Source organism: Fringilla coelebs, assembly GCF_963513975.1.
Source record: "Fringilla coelebs genome assembly, chromosome: 1".
Lineage (NCBI taxonomy): Eukaryota > Metazoa > Chordata > Aves > Passeriformes > Fringillidae > Fringilla > Fringilla coelebs.
The window spans coordinates 70,223,509-70,241,308 of record NC_140028.1 but is presented as its reverse complement, the minus strand read 5'-3'; the positions used below and the strand labels follow the sequence as shown (position 1 = coordinate 70,241,308).

Genomic DNA, 17,800 nt, shown 5'->3' with positions numbered 1-17,800 from the left:
ATTACGTTTCTCATTGCAGCATGAAAATTTAAAGACTTCTGTCTCAATTACTATCAGCCTGCTAATTTTCTCACAGGCACTAATTTAAGTCTGTGGGAAAAAAAAAACCCACAAGGAGTTTCCCTGTGCAAGATTTTTTTGGTGTAAAAGAAAGCAATCGATACTTTGCCAAAGCCATGTATTATGAACAGTGGCATGTATTTAATGTATTCTGGAAGTGCAGAAAAGACTTTCTAGTACAGTCTGTGTCCTTTGTAAGGGCACACTGAAGACAAATGATTTTATTTCAGGAACATCTGAATCCCATTGATTAGCATGATGAATACAGAGCAGGAAAGCTGCCAGGTACAGAGGAAGCTGGGCATGTCCACAAGGGAGTGGAGCAAACAAGCAAATTACAGTATATGCATGCCTTCTTTTTTTTTTTTTTCTTTTTTTTAACCTAAATGTTTTCATTTGGAAAACTTGGACACTTAAACCTCAAAGTTTCTTTAACTGACTGGTCAGTTAATTGTTCTAATTCTCTGAAGGCAAGCAGAGAAGGGTTTTAGAAATGAAAAAATACAGTTTTAAACTGTAAGTAATCAATAAAATATTCACATACATTTTATTTAATTGCAACAGGATCTCTTCTGGGAAAAAAAAAAAGAAAGAAAAAAAAGTAAGAAAAAGATGTTTCTTGTTTTTTCTTATTTTTGGGGAGACCAGTGTCATCAAAATAATTGTGTCACTCCTAAGCATTGATTTAGCATGTCTGAGACTGAGAGCACCCCTAAAGGGTTTCAGAACTAAGCCAATATACCAATGCATTCATGCAGTAGTCCCCAAAGCATCATCTATTTCCAACAACACCAGGAAGTTCCAAAGGATGGCCCTTCTGCAGTCCTTGGCAGTTCACTGTGAGGCTTTCTGGAGAACAAGTCTGTAGGAGTTTGTTTGCCATCCAAAATGCTCCATCTCTTACAAGTAAAAGTGAAGTAAACATGGCTCTTATCTTGAACTGAAAGCCAGTAATTATTTTTTCTTACAGTCTTTATAATTCCTATATAATTTGTCATACTTCTTATGTTTTAAGAATTATATTCATTTAAATCTTGACTGTTTCATCCACAGATACACCTTAAAAATAGATCTCTTGCTTCTAAATTATGTTTCCACATAATTTAGAAAAAAAAGGTTGAAACTATTTCATCATTAAGTTTTATGCTTTTACAAATGGTAAATTATTTTCCTTTTAATTTTTACCTTCTTGTCAAGTGAAAATATGAGAAAAAAAACATGGAAGAGAAAAATGCTTACATACATGTATTAAAAATCGGAAAACAATATTGATTTTTATCAGATGCTTGAAAAGTAGAAAAATTTGTTGCTTTGTTTACTCTAACAACTAGGCAGATAATCCCCTACCAATCTTCAACAGTTTATGGGAGGGTACTATATATTTAGCAACTTTATTTTCACCTTTTAATCACTATAGTCTTAGAAGAAAAAAATTGTAATTGTCCATCATAGTCCTCCTTTCTTGGTCTTGTCCTCCATTACACCCAGCCTTTGCTTATGGTAGTAGGTTAGAAAGTAATTATTTTATCCATGCCAGGAACCACAATTATGGCATCCACAAAAGGAGCTGACAAAGGAGAAGCTGTCTCTGCTCTCAGCCTTTGCTCCTTCATGCCCAAAAACCCAGAAGTGAATGTGCATGGCCAGAATTCTCAATTTCTTAGAAGAAAGTAGGCAAGCATTTTAGTCAGTGTTTTCTGACTTAGAAGTGGTAATAGGAAAAGCTGAGTATGAGCATGTTCATTTGGTGTTAGAATCATCACCTACTTGGAAAAGAGAAAAATTTTCAACAGTTTGTTTACTGCAGGTCCATGAGCCTTACCTGCATTTGAATCAGTAGGAGCTTGCACTACATACGCCACAGAGCACCCACCGCCCAGTTTTATTTGGCCCATACCTTATGTGTAAACCTGGCATAACTTCAAATTCACACCCAGGATGAAAGTTCTCACACACATTTGTACCACATGCATATATTTGGTTGAACACAGATTTTTAGCCCCACTTGTTACTGATGAAGTGTAAGTCGTTCTGTGTGTACGGCTGTGACAACTCCCTCACGTTCCACCATTCAAGGGCAGCAGAGTATGCCTAAGATGCCACTCAGTTATTAAAGGTACAGCTCCTGTAGTTAAAACTGCTCTTCTTTTGATGAAGGAAGAGGACAACAGGGGATTTGGTTTCCCTTGGAAGAAATATTCACAGTTTATCCACAGACCACTTGGATTGCAAAGCCGTTCTGCAAGGGAATTAAGACAAGAAATGTCTTGACATTTAGACAGGATGCGAGAAGGGAAGCTCAGGTTTATTCCACACTACATGAAAAAGGTAAGCAGCCAGTTAAAAATATAAATACCAGAAAATGTGTCTAGAAAGACTATTTGCTTCACTGGGGTCCAGTCCCATACTAATGTAACCAGAAAATATTTTCTTTGATTATTCAAAGTGATTGTGCTTCCTTACACTCAGACTGATTTCTGGCTGAAAGTGTGCAAAACCACAACTCTTATTTCCAATACAGGCACAGGAAGGCAGGCAACACAGTGTAGGGGAATGTAAGGGAATATGAAATTAGCCACACTTTCCAAGCAGTGTTTGTACCCAGGACTCAGTCTCCTTCCTTAGAACTTTTTCAAGGCATGAGAAAATGAAGCAGATCTGGTGACCCAAATGTACTATTTTCTTATTAGAAGTGAATATAAAAAACAATTTTTCATGTTCAAGGTACATCCAAGGAATATAAAGGACTCAGTAGTTGATACCTGTTTAGTATGCTGCCAGCTCCTAGAGTCATTCATTATTTCTTTGGACTTGATGCTTTCAACAGTCATTTACCACTACAAAATGGTGTCAGAGCACTACACAAGAATATACAATAAAAAAGGAATAAAGCAGGGGATTCTTGCAGAGAAAAATATACAAGATCACCTTTCCTCTTAGCCACCTCAGCAAAAATCAGCATTTATTACCTGTAAGCTCTTCTGGATAAACAAAGAATTAATTATGTCACTTTCTGTTTTGTCAACTTCTTATGAATTTTAACAGTGGACTTCTCTAGCCACAGAGCTGCTATAGCAGAAGCTTATGAATAAGAAGTGTAAACAGAGACAGCAATTTTGTTTCACTGTCCTTGAGGGGGGAGTCCATAGTTTTACAATGACATCAGAAAACAACATGGCTGTAATTTTCAAGGGATGGAATAAGTTCCATTCTGTCTTCTAAAATAACATGTATTTTTGTATGGAACGCTAAATGGTGCCTACTGCATGTACTAAATATATATTGAGAGTCATGGTAGCGACTGGAAGCCAAGCTCAGAAGACAGAACTGCTGTCATACATACACACACAGAGCCCAGCTTTCAAAAAGAGGCACTTTTATACCGTGACAGTACAATAAGGAGGGCTTAAACTGGCTGTACACATAAATGATGAGGGTTTGAGAATCATGACACAGAGTTTACTTTAAAAAGGCAGAACAAAGGGACAGATGATGGGCATATGATAGATTGGATGGCCATATGTTTAATAAACAAATGCATCATAAATCTTTGCAACTCATCATACAATTGGAACTGGATGAGTTCTCTGCCAATCATTCTCCCTTGGCACTTACTGGATAACTCGAGATACCACAGACAGCTTTAAATAAGTCCAGTTCAAAAACAACAAGAAGAGAAATATTTCCTTTTTCCATCCATATATTTAGAATATTTTTCTCCATATTTTACGTACCCAGAATAATTTTCAGTGCTGTATCAGTGGCATATTTTCTGAAGATAAAAATGGAATGAGTTCAAAGGTAGTATTATTCTACAGCCTTGTCACTAGAAAAGGAAAAAAAGAAATCCACCTGTCCAGTGAGAAAGACAACATTCATTTTGACCCTCAAAGATTCCAACTGTAAGGAAAAGACCTGAAAGTATTACATGTAGAAAAGATATTTAAGGATGTTTTGAAAAGCAGAGATTTTATCCTCTTTAGACTGAATTGCTGGTAATGAAGCAATTTGTCTTTGCAAGAAGATGGATACTAAACTGATCTGGTCATGATTTTAAAATTCTAAGACTCAAGCTGATAAGATCCACCTAGCAGAACACTCTCTGTACTGGCACTAAACCTGACCTACTCCGATGCACTTATGCATATTTTAAGCACGTATACCAACCACATGCACTAATTACTTTGGACACAGCTGCTATAGATACAGAGGCAATATCTATGAACCATACTTTGAGAAAGCTTAAAGCAAAAATCTGAGCTTGCATCTGGAAGATGCCGTCACAGTGGCATCACCTGAAAATATAAATTTATCTTCATTTTCTTATTTGTGAGGAAACTGATTGTAAAATAATCTAGAAAAAAATTATTTTATTTATTTTAGTTGAAGAAAAGAAAAAAACAACAACTACTCCAAAAACTAAAAAACTTTGTGTAAGTTTGGAATCCATCAGGTTGAAATTCACTTCTTTTTCATGCTCTCCTACTGTGAATCTGGGACAACACCGGCTCCCTCTGGTGGCCAACGTACAAAAAGATTTCAGTAAAATGTGCACCACGAAGTTTACTTAATCTGTTTCTAATTCACTGGATTTCGTATGGGTTCAGAACATTCATAGGAATAGGTTTAATCATAAATTATAAATCTGTGCTTATTCCCTAAGAGCACTGAATGTCCCTGACATTGGAGTTGTAAGACAGGAATTTGTTTTGATTTATAAGTGGTCTAAGCATTTATTTGTTCTCCAGAAAGGGCTCAATGATATTTTCCATTTCTTTTTGACTGCTTATTTGATTTTCACCCCAGATATCTTAACATGAGGGACAGCATTTGAACAAGGCTGTTTGGTAGTGCAGATAAATCCTGAGTACATGAAATGTGTTTCTTACTAACTCTGGTAATAGCATTTTGGTGAAAAATTTGTTATAGTGCCGAATTTGTTATTAACTTTTCCATGTCATTCTCACTACACTTCCAATGTCTCCAAGGCTAAAATAAAAGGAGCAAAACCAAGCCAATGTCCTTTCATATCACTGCTGATCTAAGACTCCATCAAAGAGATCTAAATTGATACTCCTTCCTGTTACTGAAACTGACAGAAAAAAAACCCATTCTCTTTCGGAAGCCAAGTTGAGAATCTCTTACAAATCCTGAGCTGAAGCTTGGAACAAACAGGAATTGCCCTCAGGGCTGAGCTGGTGCTCATGACCCAAACTTCCAGAGAGTTCCCGGTCCTGCAATCATGCTTTGCTTAAACCCCTCCATGCACACATGCTATTGTGCATTAACAGTTCTGAGACAGAATACCTGTGCAATTCTACTCAACAGATTTGGATTTCTTGAGTGTCACTGAAAGGTTTTTCTGACACCATGTAGAGTACTGGGGGTTTCAAACTAGGCTAATGTCATAGTGTTATTTCTTGTAACTAGCATGATTTCTTGTAAAGACACAGAAGTCTTTCTTCTATATTTTTCCTAAGTTCTGTTTATTATGTATATATATGTATCTGTAACTTATGAAATCATAATAAACAAATATGAGTGAACATAAGCAATGATCTATTTTAAATCCTGAAAGGCAGAGCTTGCTAGCTTAAGCTGGTCTTTAAATTATATAACCTAGAAATTTCACAAAATCTGTTCATTTCCCTGAATATATTTTCAAGGTAAATTCTGAATTCTAGTTAAAGAAAAGGTAAATTAAGTGTAAATAATGAACTTTTTGAGATTTCACCTATAGCTTTTAAGAGCTTGAGGAGGATACCTGAAAAAAGACTGCTATTTGTAGGAAACATGCCGGCTATGTAGAGAGAGGCAATAGCTGTATCTTTTCAAAGCAAGGAGATTATTTTTTCATTAAAGATTTTGTTGAAAACTTTTGCCACCTTTCAGAGAAAATGGTGTCAATGGAAAGAACTGCTTTGACAATACACAGTACTTTGTCGTCAATATGAACCACTTTGTTTCACCACTTCATTATTTTTACACTAGTTTGAACTCCATGGGACATGTAACTGTGGAGTTACAAATAGGATGCAAATAGAGCAAAAAGAATGGGTAAATTAGGTTCCTAATCTTTACATTGTGAACACCTACTTGGTTTTAGTTTGGTGGTTTTTTTTGGTTTTTTTTTTTGAGAGAAGACTTACAATTAAAACATTGTCCTGTCTTAAGAAGGTATTACAAAGTACCTGGCAGCTCAGAGAGTTCAAATCCTCTCTACTTTTATTAGAAGACCCTTAGGGTACTAAGTATACTTTCTAAAGAATCATTTAAAGCTTACTAACTACATGTCATATTTGTATTAAAAACTGTCAAACACCATTTTAGTCATATTTCATATTATCTGTAGGAATGCTTTGCTTTTTTATTCTCCATTTTGCCTACCTGGAAAGGAGTCAAGATTAACATGATTATTTGCTTGAGGGTAAAACAATAATTTTTCATCATTTAAATTAGAGTTATGTACTGCAAGTCACTCATTTAAATAACATGAATGTCTTAAAGCACAGTACATGTGAGGTCAGAATAGTTCTGGGTGTGTGCACCATTACATTACAACTCATAATGCTTGTAGCTCGGGATTATTAAAAATACATGTCTTATGGGCCGTTCTCATGAAGAACTTCCTTTAGCACAAAGAAGTTTTTGCTAAGTACAAACCCATAGAAGATGTTTTAGTTAGAACTCACTGACAATTCCTAGTACAAGTGGAAAAAGGAGACTTGTAGAACGAGATGTATCTTGAGCAAACAGTGTTTGTGTCTTCTGTTATAGAAATAGAACACACACCTCGATTTCCACAGCATGTCTCCAGCATCAAGATAAAATTACTCATATTAAGCATCAGGATGAAAGCAGAAGTAAAGAATATGAATCAGTGCATTTGGTATTGGTTCTTGGTATTCCTTTTAAGCCCCTTATAGAGGCAACAGATCTTCCTGTTTCTTTTGTCTTGACAGCTTGATTGATAGCCAAGATACAGAAAGAATCTTGCACTTCAACTTGACTAGGCCATGCCCAGTACTAGTTTTGTTCCAAAGGAACAAAATAGATGCAATAAAAGGAAAATAGAGCAAATAGGGAATACAAAACTTTATACCTAGAGTAACAGAAAGAAAAAACAAAAAAGAGTTCTTAGAAACTTTTCATTAAAACTTTAAACAACACGGAAAGTAAGACACCCTGTCCCAAGAACACCCTCTTCTGCAACGCCAAATCAAAGCAAACCATGGCTCAAAATAAAGAGAGTCTTTTGGAAAAGAACGACAGATAATCTTTCTGAGGCTGATATATAGATTTATGTAACACACCATTCAGTTCTGGAGCATACATCTCACAAATGAGTATGAATCACAGCCAAAAATAATCAATTGTAATTAAAGAGAATGTGCGAGTTTAAAAAGAAAAGAAGCCAAAATCTCAGTCAAAAAAAAAAAAAAAAAAAGGTTTTTTTTCCAGCAGAGGAGGAAGGAAGGCAACAGAAGAATCAGGGTAGCAGAGGCAACAGGAGGTTCAGAAGTATGAAGGTCATAGGAAGAGGCAAGGTCTGTCAGACACGCTTGGAGTATGAAGGGAATGATGCACAACAGTAAACTGTCAGGGGAAAAGAGTAAAAGGATAAAATTATAAGTATTGTGTAGATCAGTCGGCAGAATGGCTAGCATGCTCAGTAACATTAAAAAATCAGATGCCCAAAGAAGGTGTAAGTGCATGGGCACATGTTTTAAAATTTGGTATTTCACAGTTGCTCTAACTGCCTGGGTTCATGTATGAGCTAACTCAATCCTAACAACACAATACTTACTGATGCGCTGTATGTCTGTGAATTCTACTTTACCTGGCCTGAATTTTAATTCTCCAGAAGGAGCAAGATAGATGATATTGGAAATTCAACTTCATTCTTTAGCCTCAGATTGCCTGAATGAATAAGAATAGTGATGGCAATAAAAGCCTCCTAAGCCACACCTGCAGGCATACTTGCTTTTAAAGACCACCTCTGAGAAAGAAAAGGCTGGGTCACTTGACATATGCCTTATGAAGCAGTGTACCATGACAAGCCAGCAAAACTCCCTGCACAGCAGACTTAAGTTTTCATTTGATGTAGAGCCACATGTAAAAGAGTGAAGTTTCTCTCTGTATTTCTACCCATTTTTTGCTTCAAGCTAACAAAACCGAACTCTTAGAATCTAGCCCTGTGAAAGACTAGATACAGGTCTAAAGTGACTGAAGAAATACAACTGAACTGTTTGTGAAACTGTCATTGCCTTTGTCAGGGTCTCACTCTACAGGAAGGCAGAGTATATTGTATATTCTTTCCCATAGAGCTTTTAATTTCTTACTGCATATCTTAATGATAGTCAATAACTAGCCAAATAGAGGGCTAATATGGAGTTTCACAGGAATACTGAATTTACTCTAATAAGCTGGCTGACATTTCAAGGCAACATGTTTCAGTTGCTTGCCTAGGTGCAGCAGTCTTTCACTATGTGCATTCTTTACCTCAGGTAAGCAGCACAGAGCTTACCATCAACTCGCACATTTGGAACTTCACAATGTGACATAACCAAACACCATGCAACAATCTCCATCTCTGCATTCCCAAAACGCAGTCAATCTTAGAATCAGGCCATGAACAATCTGATTAGTACGGTAAGGAAGGAGAAAGGATCCCATAAACACGTCAATTTTAAACGTGCATACAACATGCAACTAAGGTTCTACCAGACCAAATGCAAGAGAAAAGGTCATGTAACTAGGATAAAAAGATTTAAGAGAAAAACTGTGAGGAACTTCTGTACCCTTGTTTGTAGAAGAGATTTTTAAATGTATCAAATGGTATTTAATACAGAAAAGCTTGGGTATCTTACTAAATGCCATACTCATGAATTACTTACACTCCACATAAATTTGGAAAACTCAATCACCAGTGATAACTGTGTCTTGGGAGGGAGGGAGGAAGGGAAGAAAGGGAGGGAGGACAGTCCTTCACAGACAGTGGCAGATCATAAGGAGTGAGAATTTAAACTCCACATGATCACAGAATTTTTACTTCTAAATGGGAATTTTTTCTCATGGAACACATACTGCTGTTGACAGTCACCCACCCACAACTGTTATCAGAGAAAGTGGTTTTGAGAGTGATTTCAGAAAAAAAGTCTTCTAACAACACCTGGTATCAGCAGTTTATCCTCCTCCCCACCTCATTCTATGACAAAACACATTTACTGAGGTTAGAGTTAGGAAGATAGAAAATTTTGTTGTTCTTTGAATCTACCGCCCAAATCTTATTTGCACTGCTTGGGGCATTCTCAGGCAATAAAACACATCATTGCACAACGTTGCTCTTACAGGAGGGCTCAATCACTACAGTATCTAAGCACCTTTCAGAATGGCATTAGGCAATGTAATTAGCATCTGTCCTACCTGTGCTGCTGTCTCTCATGGGTACATCTATACACGCTTCTTTTGTGTAAATCTACACACTTATCTTTATCTAGGTAGGACAAAGCATAATTATAGAGCTAAAACTTGTCCCTCTCCAACACTGCTGCTTTAAGTCTAAAATAAGTACCCACTAAGCTCTTGCTCTCAGAAAATTAAGGACAATAAAAACTCATGTTTCTATGTACAAGCTTAATGAAATCCTTTTGGCTGAGATACTGTGTTTGTTTAAGAGCAAATGATCACACTGATTACATCAGGGCTGCACTGATTAAAGGGTATTTGATCAGCAAGGTAGATCAGGAAAGCATTGCAAAATAACAGTGATAGAAACTCAAATGAAGCAGAAATATTAATGCAAAGAAGGCCACAATGGATTTTTAATAAAGAAAACATCGCAGGAAAGCTGATGGTATCTAGAACAAAAAGAAGATTTTAAGTATGATATGATTTCTGTGCATAAGCTGGTAAAGATGTCTCAGCGTTAATCCTCAATAAGATTCAGGTTTTCTGTTAGTATGATCTCCTTAATTTCCATTATTAGCTCCAATTTTTGTATTTCCTCAGCACAGATTTGAGAAATTGGGCTTTAGATTTAGCTGGTAATCAACAGCAAACACACCCACATTAATGTATCAGAGTAACTGCAAACTGCAGAGTACTTTTGGTAAAAATAAGGTCCTGGAAAGAGACCTTCTATCAAATTAGTAGCTTATGGAGACATTTCTCTATCCCATGGTTAGGAGACACCCTCCTAGTCTTCAAAGGAGGTGCATCCATGAGATGTCATAACGTGCAGAGCTTTGCTGCTTTTACCAGCTCTACATGGGTGTGCAGGGCAAGCCCACAGGGAACATAATACATGATCAAAGACTTGGATTGTGTACAAAGATTTAAAGGCAGTCAATGGATAAGCACGAAAAAGCAGCATGAAAACATGCTTTTCACAAGTACACGGGCATGTGAAAAATATTGTACTTTGTCTGATAACTGTTACGCCCCAAGGTGAAGAGCACACAAAGGACTACCCAGAGATGCCAAGAAAGATGTATCCATGAGGACAGGAAGGCCTTTAACAATATTCAAAGCCTGTAAATGGTTTAATTTTCCTAAGGAAGACACTGTAGTTTTCAACCTAGACTGATAGACCCATTGACTCTCAAAGGAACTCATCTCTGGGGAGACAAAAAATTTGTTAGTCAAGAAAACCAAACTTGGGGAATTGATAAAAGCCAAAATATTTTTTTTTTCAGTTGAACAAAGCAACAAAGCTTGATGGTTATTTAAAAATGCTTCTATACAATGACCAGGTATTGCATGCAAAACTCTCTCCAAGCAAGTGTTTTGCTCACTTTATATTAATTGGTTACACTGCATTGGGCATTTTGAAAAACAACAGGCTGGAAAAAGACAGAAAAACAGACACAGATGTCTAAAGAGCAGAGAGGAAAGTCTGGAAAAGCTACCCTGAGAGTAATCACCAAAAGAATGGAAATGCAAATACATATATTTTCAAACATACGTTTAGGTACCAGCTCTGTTGGTGCTGTAACATCTGCTTCTGTGTAACACACTGATGGATCCACAATGTCACTGCCAGGAGGAGGGTAAGGTGGGGGTGGGGGGATCACTAACTGGGGGACACCACGAGTGGTGCCCCTAGGAGGCTTTTGTGGCACCTGCCGTCCATCACCTACAGGGGGATCAATTGACTTGTTACTTCATTGCAAGATAATGATCACTCTGTTCAGTTTTATTTTTTCAAAACACACTGATTTTCCCTTACCCACATCCAAAGTCTCTCTGGATCTAGTTCTGCTCTTATTTCCATCCAAATAATTAAGGGAGGAGAAAAAGATGTGTCTTAAACCAAGAGCAGAATTGAGCCCAGCACACAGACATACATTACAACTACCAGTAAAAATCACTGGTTTTGGCAGGCATAAAGATGGAGAAAAATAGTTAAACAAACTAAAAAAAATTGAAAAAAGCTGTGTAAGAAAATGTGAAAAATGTGTTTTATTTTATCTTCTGAAGTGTCAAACTGCCTGAATTTGTTGACCTCTCAGATACTTTATGAGACTATTTTCCTGACTCTGAGAGAAAGAGGAAGATGCCTTAGGTCACTATTTTGAAGTAGGTATCTTACAGGCTTTTCTGCTCTTCTTTTTGAGTCAGTTTTCATTATTTTGACATTTTAGAGAAGCAGATAATTAAACTGTTTTTTGCAAAATAGTGTTTGAAGCTATCAAAGGAAATGCCCATAACTTTGTCTGGGGAATTATTTCAACACTGTGCAATAACTAAAGAAATACATGCATCTTTGCACTGTACTCTGTGAACCACTTTCAATGTAAAAAAGCTGCTGCCAGTTTGTAGCGTACAGAACTTGAGCTACTGTTATTTGGAAAGTCCTTAGAGGTTGAAATTGCACTGAAGAACCATGACTACCTGCTTTTTCTGCTTTCATACCTGCCTCAAGCATGTGCTGTGGTCATTGCTGAAGCTGGATGCTGGCAGAGACAGATGTTTGGTCTGATCCCTTCCTACACTCTCTGGCTTGTGCTTTGGGGCTGCTGAGAAGGGAAGCAGCACCAAGGGGGAAGAAAAAGATTAAATCATTATGATTTTTCACTTAGCAGTCACTAGCTTCCAGAAGAGTATCTTCCAGAGACACAATTTAATGCTGGCAAATGTGCAAGCCCTTTTTTACTGCTTTGAGGAAATTTGGCACAATACTTTGGTGTCATAATAACTGATTCAGTATTGAACATTATGGGGAATTTGCCAGTTTGAGAATATTTTTGATAGAATCTTTTGCTTTGATTCACATGGCTAACTTGAGAGGTACACAGGTATCTTTAATACTTTTTTCCATCATGTGGCTGACTATTTCTTGCAGCACGTTTTTTCCCCTCACTAGAGTCTTGCTTTTTTCACAGCTTTTCTCTCATGCTTTCAGAGCCATCTGTGCTTTCTCATTGTTTTCCTGCAAGGGCCCTGAAGAGAGGCTGTTTTACCAGCCCTCTCCGCCTGTAACATTTTTTCTTGTTAATGAACACATTCATTCAAGAAAGTAGCAGAAAACAAAAAGCACTGAAGACGGGGCTACTGTGGGACGAGTTCTTTGTCAGTGTACAATAATAAGGCTCCATTAAAGCAAACGATACTACAGAATCCTACATGAGCAGAGCAGTCCAACAAGCACTTATGTACTCAGTGCTGAACAGACTAGAAGTAGCTCTGCTCTATCTTTTCTGCAACATTTGAGCACCAATACAAAAGAAAAAGAACACTTATAAAAAGTTAAAGCAACAAATGTCATCAAAAAGTGACCAGTAGTAGGGCAAAGCGTGAGAAGCGGTAGTGTGACCTCTGTAGTGATTAAAAGTAAGCCAATTTGCTGAAAACTCCTGCGTTATATGGTCCAGCAATAACGCTGCCCTTAGAGAGTTTAAATAAGAGATGTCAATGGAGTTGAATATGTCACATGAAAATGGACTCCTGCTGCTACATAAATGCTGAAGCATTAAATGTGAAGCCTTTACTGAAAATAAATGTTGGAACAAAGCCAAGAGGTTTCTCACTAAACTGTGAGGGATTTGTAATGCAAGCAATTATATATGACAGAATGTCATATCTGTATGTCTTAGGCATTTTATGAAACATGAGGTCAAAGGCATGAACTGAAGTGCACTGAGTGCGTTACGGCACTTGAAGAATGATTCTCTTAATGTACTGAAAAATGAGTTCCAATATGTGGGGTCATTATCTCATAACTTGACCCATTATAAAATCACTTTGCTTGCTGGAAGCATAATCCTGGTGTCCTCACTCAAGCAAAGCTCTCACCAATCTGAACGAGCTACCAGGCAGATAACAACAGAGGTCTGGGAGAATGTTTTTCAGTTTTCCTGTGTGAGTAAATGTGGTGCCACATGCAGCTGAAGCTACAGCTTCTTTTGTTGAGTCTAGGTACGTATGGCATTCCTTTGACAGCATCAGTTCTTTTCTTCTACTGGTTAGCTAAAGAATCATCAGATATTGATTTATAATAAAAGTGAGGATGAAATAAAAAATAACACCCCAACTTTACTTTATATGGGCAATTGATGTCAAACTGTTGGAGGACAATATGAAAATCAAATGTCTTCAGGCTTTAGAAACATGAGGAAACACTGAAGCAAGGTGACTGTACTTTGGTCCTAGCAGATCATCAAGACTTCAGATGCATTCAGTATTGCCTGGCTTATCTCCATTTATTAGCATTTCCATTTACTATTTCTGTATTTTGATTTACTAGCAAACCAATCATGACCTTCAAGGCCCCAACAGGCCCAGGGCTAGTGCTTTTGCATATAAAGTTTGTGCTAAATATTCAAATCATCTGATGAGCGTCATCTACATTTTACTACCCTGTGATACTCTGAATGGTGCCATTGAAAAAAATAAAAGAAGAGGTAATATACAAACACTTATTTCCAGACTTTCATTCTGCAGAGAAATGTAGTTTTTTCCCCAAGTTACAAAAGTTTCCAAACACACAGCATAACAGAATTAAGGCAACTTCAAACAGTGAGCATTGAAAACACACGAACAGGGTTATTCAGGAGAAAAGAACACTTCTCACCCATTGTGCTCTTCCTCTTGTCTTCCCTGTCTTCTGTCCTGTTTGGTATGGCAGGAGTGGGTGGAGCAGACGCGGCTGGTGGAAGCGGGGCACGCCTCTTCTTTTTCCTTAAATCATTCAAGGATGCTCCTTGTGATATCTAACCAAGTTGAAAAATAAGCACAGTAAAGGATATATTTTTTTGAAGTCGTAAATTTTCAATAACCAAAAAAAAAGTGCTTGCCATATGACCTAATTTCTGAGCACAGTATCTTTATAATGAGCAATTATAGTGACAACCAGAGATTAAAGAATTACAGTAATATTGCACTCAGAAAGGGAAAGAGACAAGAACTGCTGTCACAGCAGAAATACTACTCTGGTAGGCATTTGATGGTTTTGGAAAAAGTGAACTAGAGAACCCAACACTCAGCAAAGCAAAGTATGACACTATGGGTGTTGTTAAGCTTGAGCCATAACAAGATCTTTTCCCATTGGTTTCTTCAAATCTTAAATTATGGTTAAATACTCCAATTGGCATGTATAGTGAATAAAGTCTTTCTCATTTCTTTTATTTGCCTCTCAAATTCTTGTCTAAGGACTTTTGAGAGAAGAATCAGAATTGACTGTTTGCTTGCATGATGATATGAGATCACACTGTACTCTATTCGTGCCCAGTGGACTTCACAGTCCTGCTTTTGAAGATCTGTAACACCTTGGCTTCCAATAATTGCAACATTCTGGTTGCTATGCCAAGACTTCATTACTGTTTATGCTCCTTTTAAAAATACAAAAAATGTTATTACAAATAACTTGGGTTTTTCATTGGGTTGCATAATATTTTCTGTCGCTTGTTGGAACTTAGCTCCACTTCCTTTTTCTGGAAAAATAATAATAATAATAAAACCATGTAGGAAAATCTGTGGAATTTTAATATTTGAAAGGTACTGACAACACCAGTCAGTACCAGGCTTTGCTGAGGTAGAGAGTAAGGGTGGTTATCCACATATAACATGCTGCTGGTATTGCACCAAAGAAGTTTTCAGTTCTTTGATTTAACTGCTTTGTCTATCCCCATACTTCTGTACCTAACATACAGAACTGCAGTGGTTTTCTGCTATTTCAAAGGCCTAAATAATAAAAATAAAAATAACAACAATCATATTGATAATATTTTCTTTAATCCAGAGGATTAATGGACCCTTAAAATACAATTGCTGTGGGAGATTTCATTAAACAAATAGTAGCTTCACACTGCTTAAATCTATCACCAGACTTCAGAGGAAAAGCACTCATTTACAGGTTTCCTTTCCTACGTTGAGTAAAAAAATCTGAGAATAAATTAATTTTATGAAGATTAGGATATGAAAAGAGTGTTCTTCACTTAGCCTTCCTTTTTAAAAGTACTCAGGAGGGTCTTACATTTTAAAAAAAGAACTCTTTTGTTCCCAACTTTGAGGATTATGCTTTAACCATCATGCCACATGACAATTGGACACTCTCCACCCCCTTGGGGAACCTGCATCCTGCATGGGAGAAACTTGGGAGTAACTACATTGGACATAGAGCCCAGCAACCAGGATGAGCTGCAGCTTCACAGCAAACAAGGGTGGGAAAGAAAGGTGTCCCGTCCTAATTCCTACTATCATGGATTATGTCAGCATTTTATACTAAATTTCCATCACATACAGTACATGACTAAAGCCAATGAGGCCAATCTAGACAAAGTTAGGCATAGTAAATGGGCTATAATGTTAGGGGTAACTAGCAACTTTGCTGACCTAAATTTTGGTCGCTAAATTTCATAGAATTTAAAAAGCATTGGACTTACATCCAGAAAAGAGAACCACACCAAATGCTTGAAATTGATACAGCAAAATTTTAGAGCTCCACTGAAAAATTTTTGCCCATTGTTATAGTGTTACTCCATATTAAGATGGGACATTCCCCTGACAAAGAAACTGCCTGTAGTGATTAGGAGCTAACCACAACTAACTGAAGTTGAAACAGAATGCTAATATTGAGCTGGACATGGGAAACTCCATTCAGTGAAATACACTCATCAGGCTTTGGTTTCGAGGGGAATAACACCAAGGACAGCCACCTAATGCTGCATTCTTCTCCACTGAAGAAATTAGCAAATACACACTTTGAAAAAAAAAAATCCCATTCTTCTCCCCTGTGTTTTAAAAGACTAACAACATGTAGGCACTTAATACTATATCTTGATTCTGCACAATACTATCTTACAGGAAAAAAAGAGAAAGAATATTAATAAAAGGGTGATTTTGATTGCTACAAAGACTGCAAAATTCAGTAGCTAGGGAGAGCTTGAATCATCTGGGAGAGAGGCACCATCTGAACTTCCCAAACTTCACAAGTACAAGCTTGACTTTTACAGTTGTTTAATGGCATTTTGCAGCTTCCAGCTTCACTCCTCCCTCTCCAGACAGAAAAGTTTTATTTTATGACAAAAACTGGTTGGACTGGTGATTTGAATGATAAACTTAGGAAATCTTGACAATCAAGGCAGAAAGTAAGGAAATGTGTCTTCCCGCTTAAAATGTTAGAGATCACTAATCACCCTTCTCCAAGCACCAGATGAGTGAAGAATGTTAGCTTGGTGTATTCAAATCCCACAGAGACACATAACTGCTTTCCTAAGAAGAAAGGATCCTTGCTAGAAGTCAGATTATCCTTTTCAGCTCTATGTATTCTTACTTAGTCCAATCTTCTGAGGAACATTAAACACATGTACGGATGATCACGCTGCTGCAGTTAAAGAATAGGCTAGGAAATAGCTAGTGTACGACTGCAATAATGAAAATTTGGTGAAATACACACACAAGAATGCTTTTATTATACTGACAGCTAAGTGCAATATTCTTCACAAACACTATAAAGAAGACTAAAAGCTTGCTTAAAGCCAGTCATGCTACAAAGGATATAAGAAGTGTCTAGTTCAAGCAAAGGTCATAAAAATTGTAAAAAGTATCTTGTCTTTAATCCCAATTTCGGTAAACCTATGAGGCTAAACATAAATGGAAAAAACACAAAGAACATTCTGTTTCTTTCTTCCAATTGTGTGTACAAAACCAATAGAACTCGAAAATAATTTGTTATGGCTGGCTGCTTCTTTTATAAAGAGATCAAGCCTTAGCAACATTATTTGGAGTAATTTCCCATTGAAACTTTGTTACAATGAGAAGCCCCTCTTTGAGTCTAACAGAATATTTTCTAGTCTTATCACTTGTGCATTACCTATATTTATCAACAAGAAATTATTAGATCAGCTCCTGTTACAACAAATACTTAATTTGAAAAGATGTTCATTAAATTCTGACTATAATACCAAGAAATGAGCTAGAATAAAAGAGGTAAAAAGGACCCAAATCTGAAAAATTGTGCAATTTCTCTTCCCCTACTGATAAGACAATATTGAATAATTAAAATAAAACAAAACCAAAACAATCATCACATTCAGGGTTCACACGCTCTTTGAAAAATACTTCCAATATTGTGTACAAAATATCTGAGCAACGTGCTGAATTTGTTTTCCTACTGTGAAAGCTCAACATACTTAACAAAATTTGAGGGCTCTAGATAAGATTTGAGAATATATTTAGAGCATAACAACAACATCAGGGGGACATTACTTGTGTAGAAAAGAATCCTACAAGGCCAATC

At 36.9% G+C, this 17,800-nt stretch overlaps 1 protein-coding gene across 1 annotated transcript in view; it reads right to left on the bottom strand.

Moving 5' to 3' along the window:
- Positions 1-17,800, bottom strand: part of COBL (cordon-bleu WH2 repeat protein) — a gene marked incomplete at its 3' end in the record, with an annotated part of 151,478 nt that overhangs the window by 32,913 nt on the left and 100,765 nt on the right. The window contains exons 9-10 of the mRNA XM_084205578.1: positions 14,135-14,273; positions 11,027-11,197 (exon numbers count right to left, since the gene is read on the bottom strand). Of these exons, the coding sequence (XP_084061704.1) occupies positions 11,027-11,197; positions 14,135-14,273 (310 nt within the window). The remainder of the gene's footprint in view (positions 1-11,026; positions 11,198-14,134; positions 14,274-17,800) is intronic.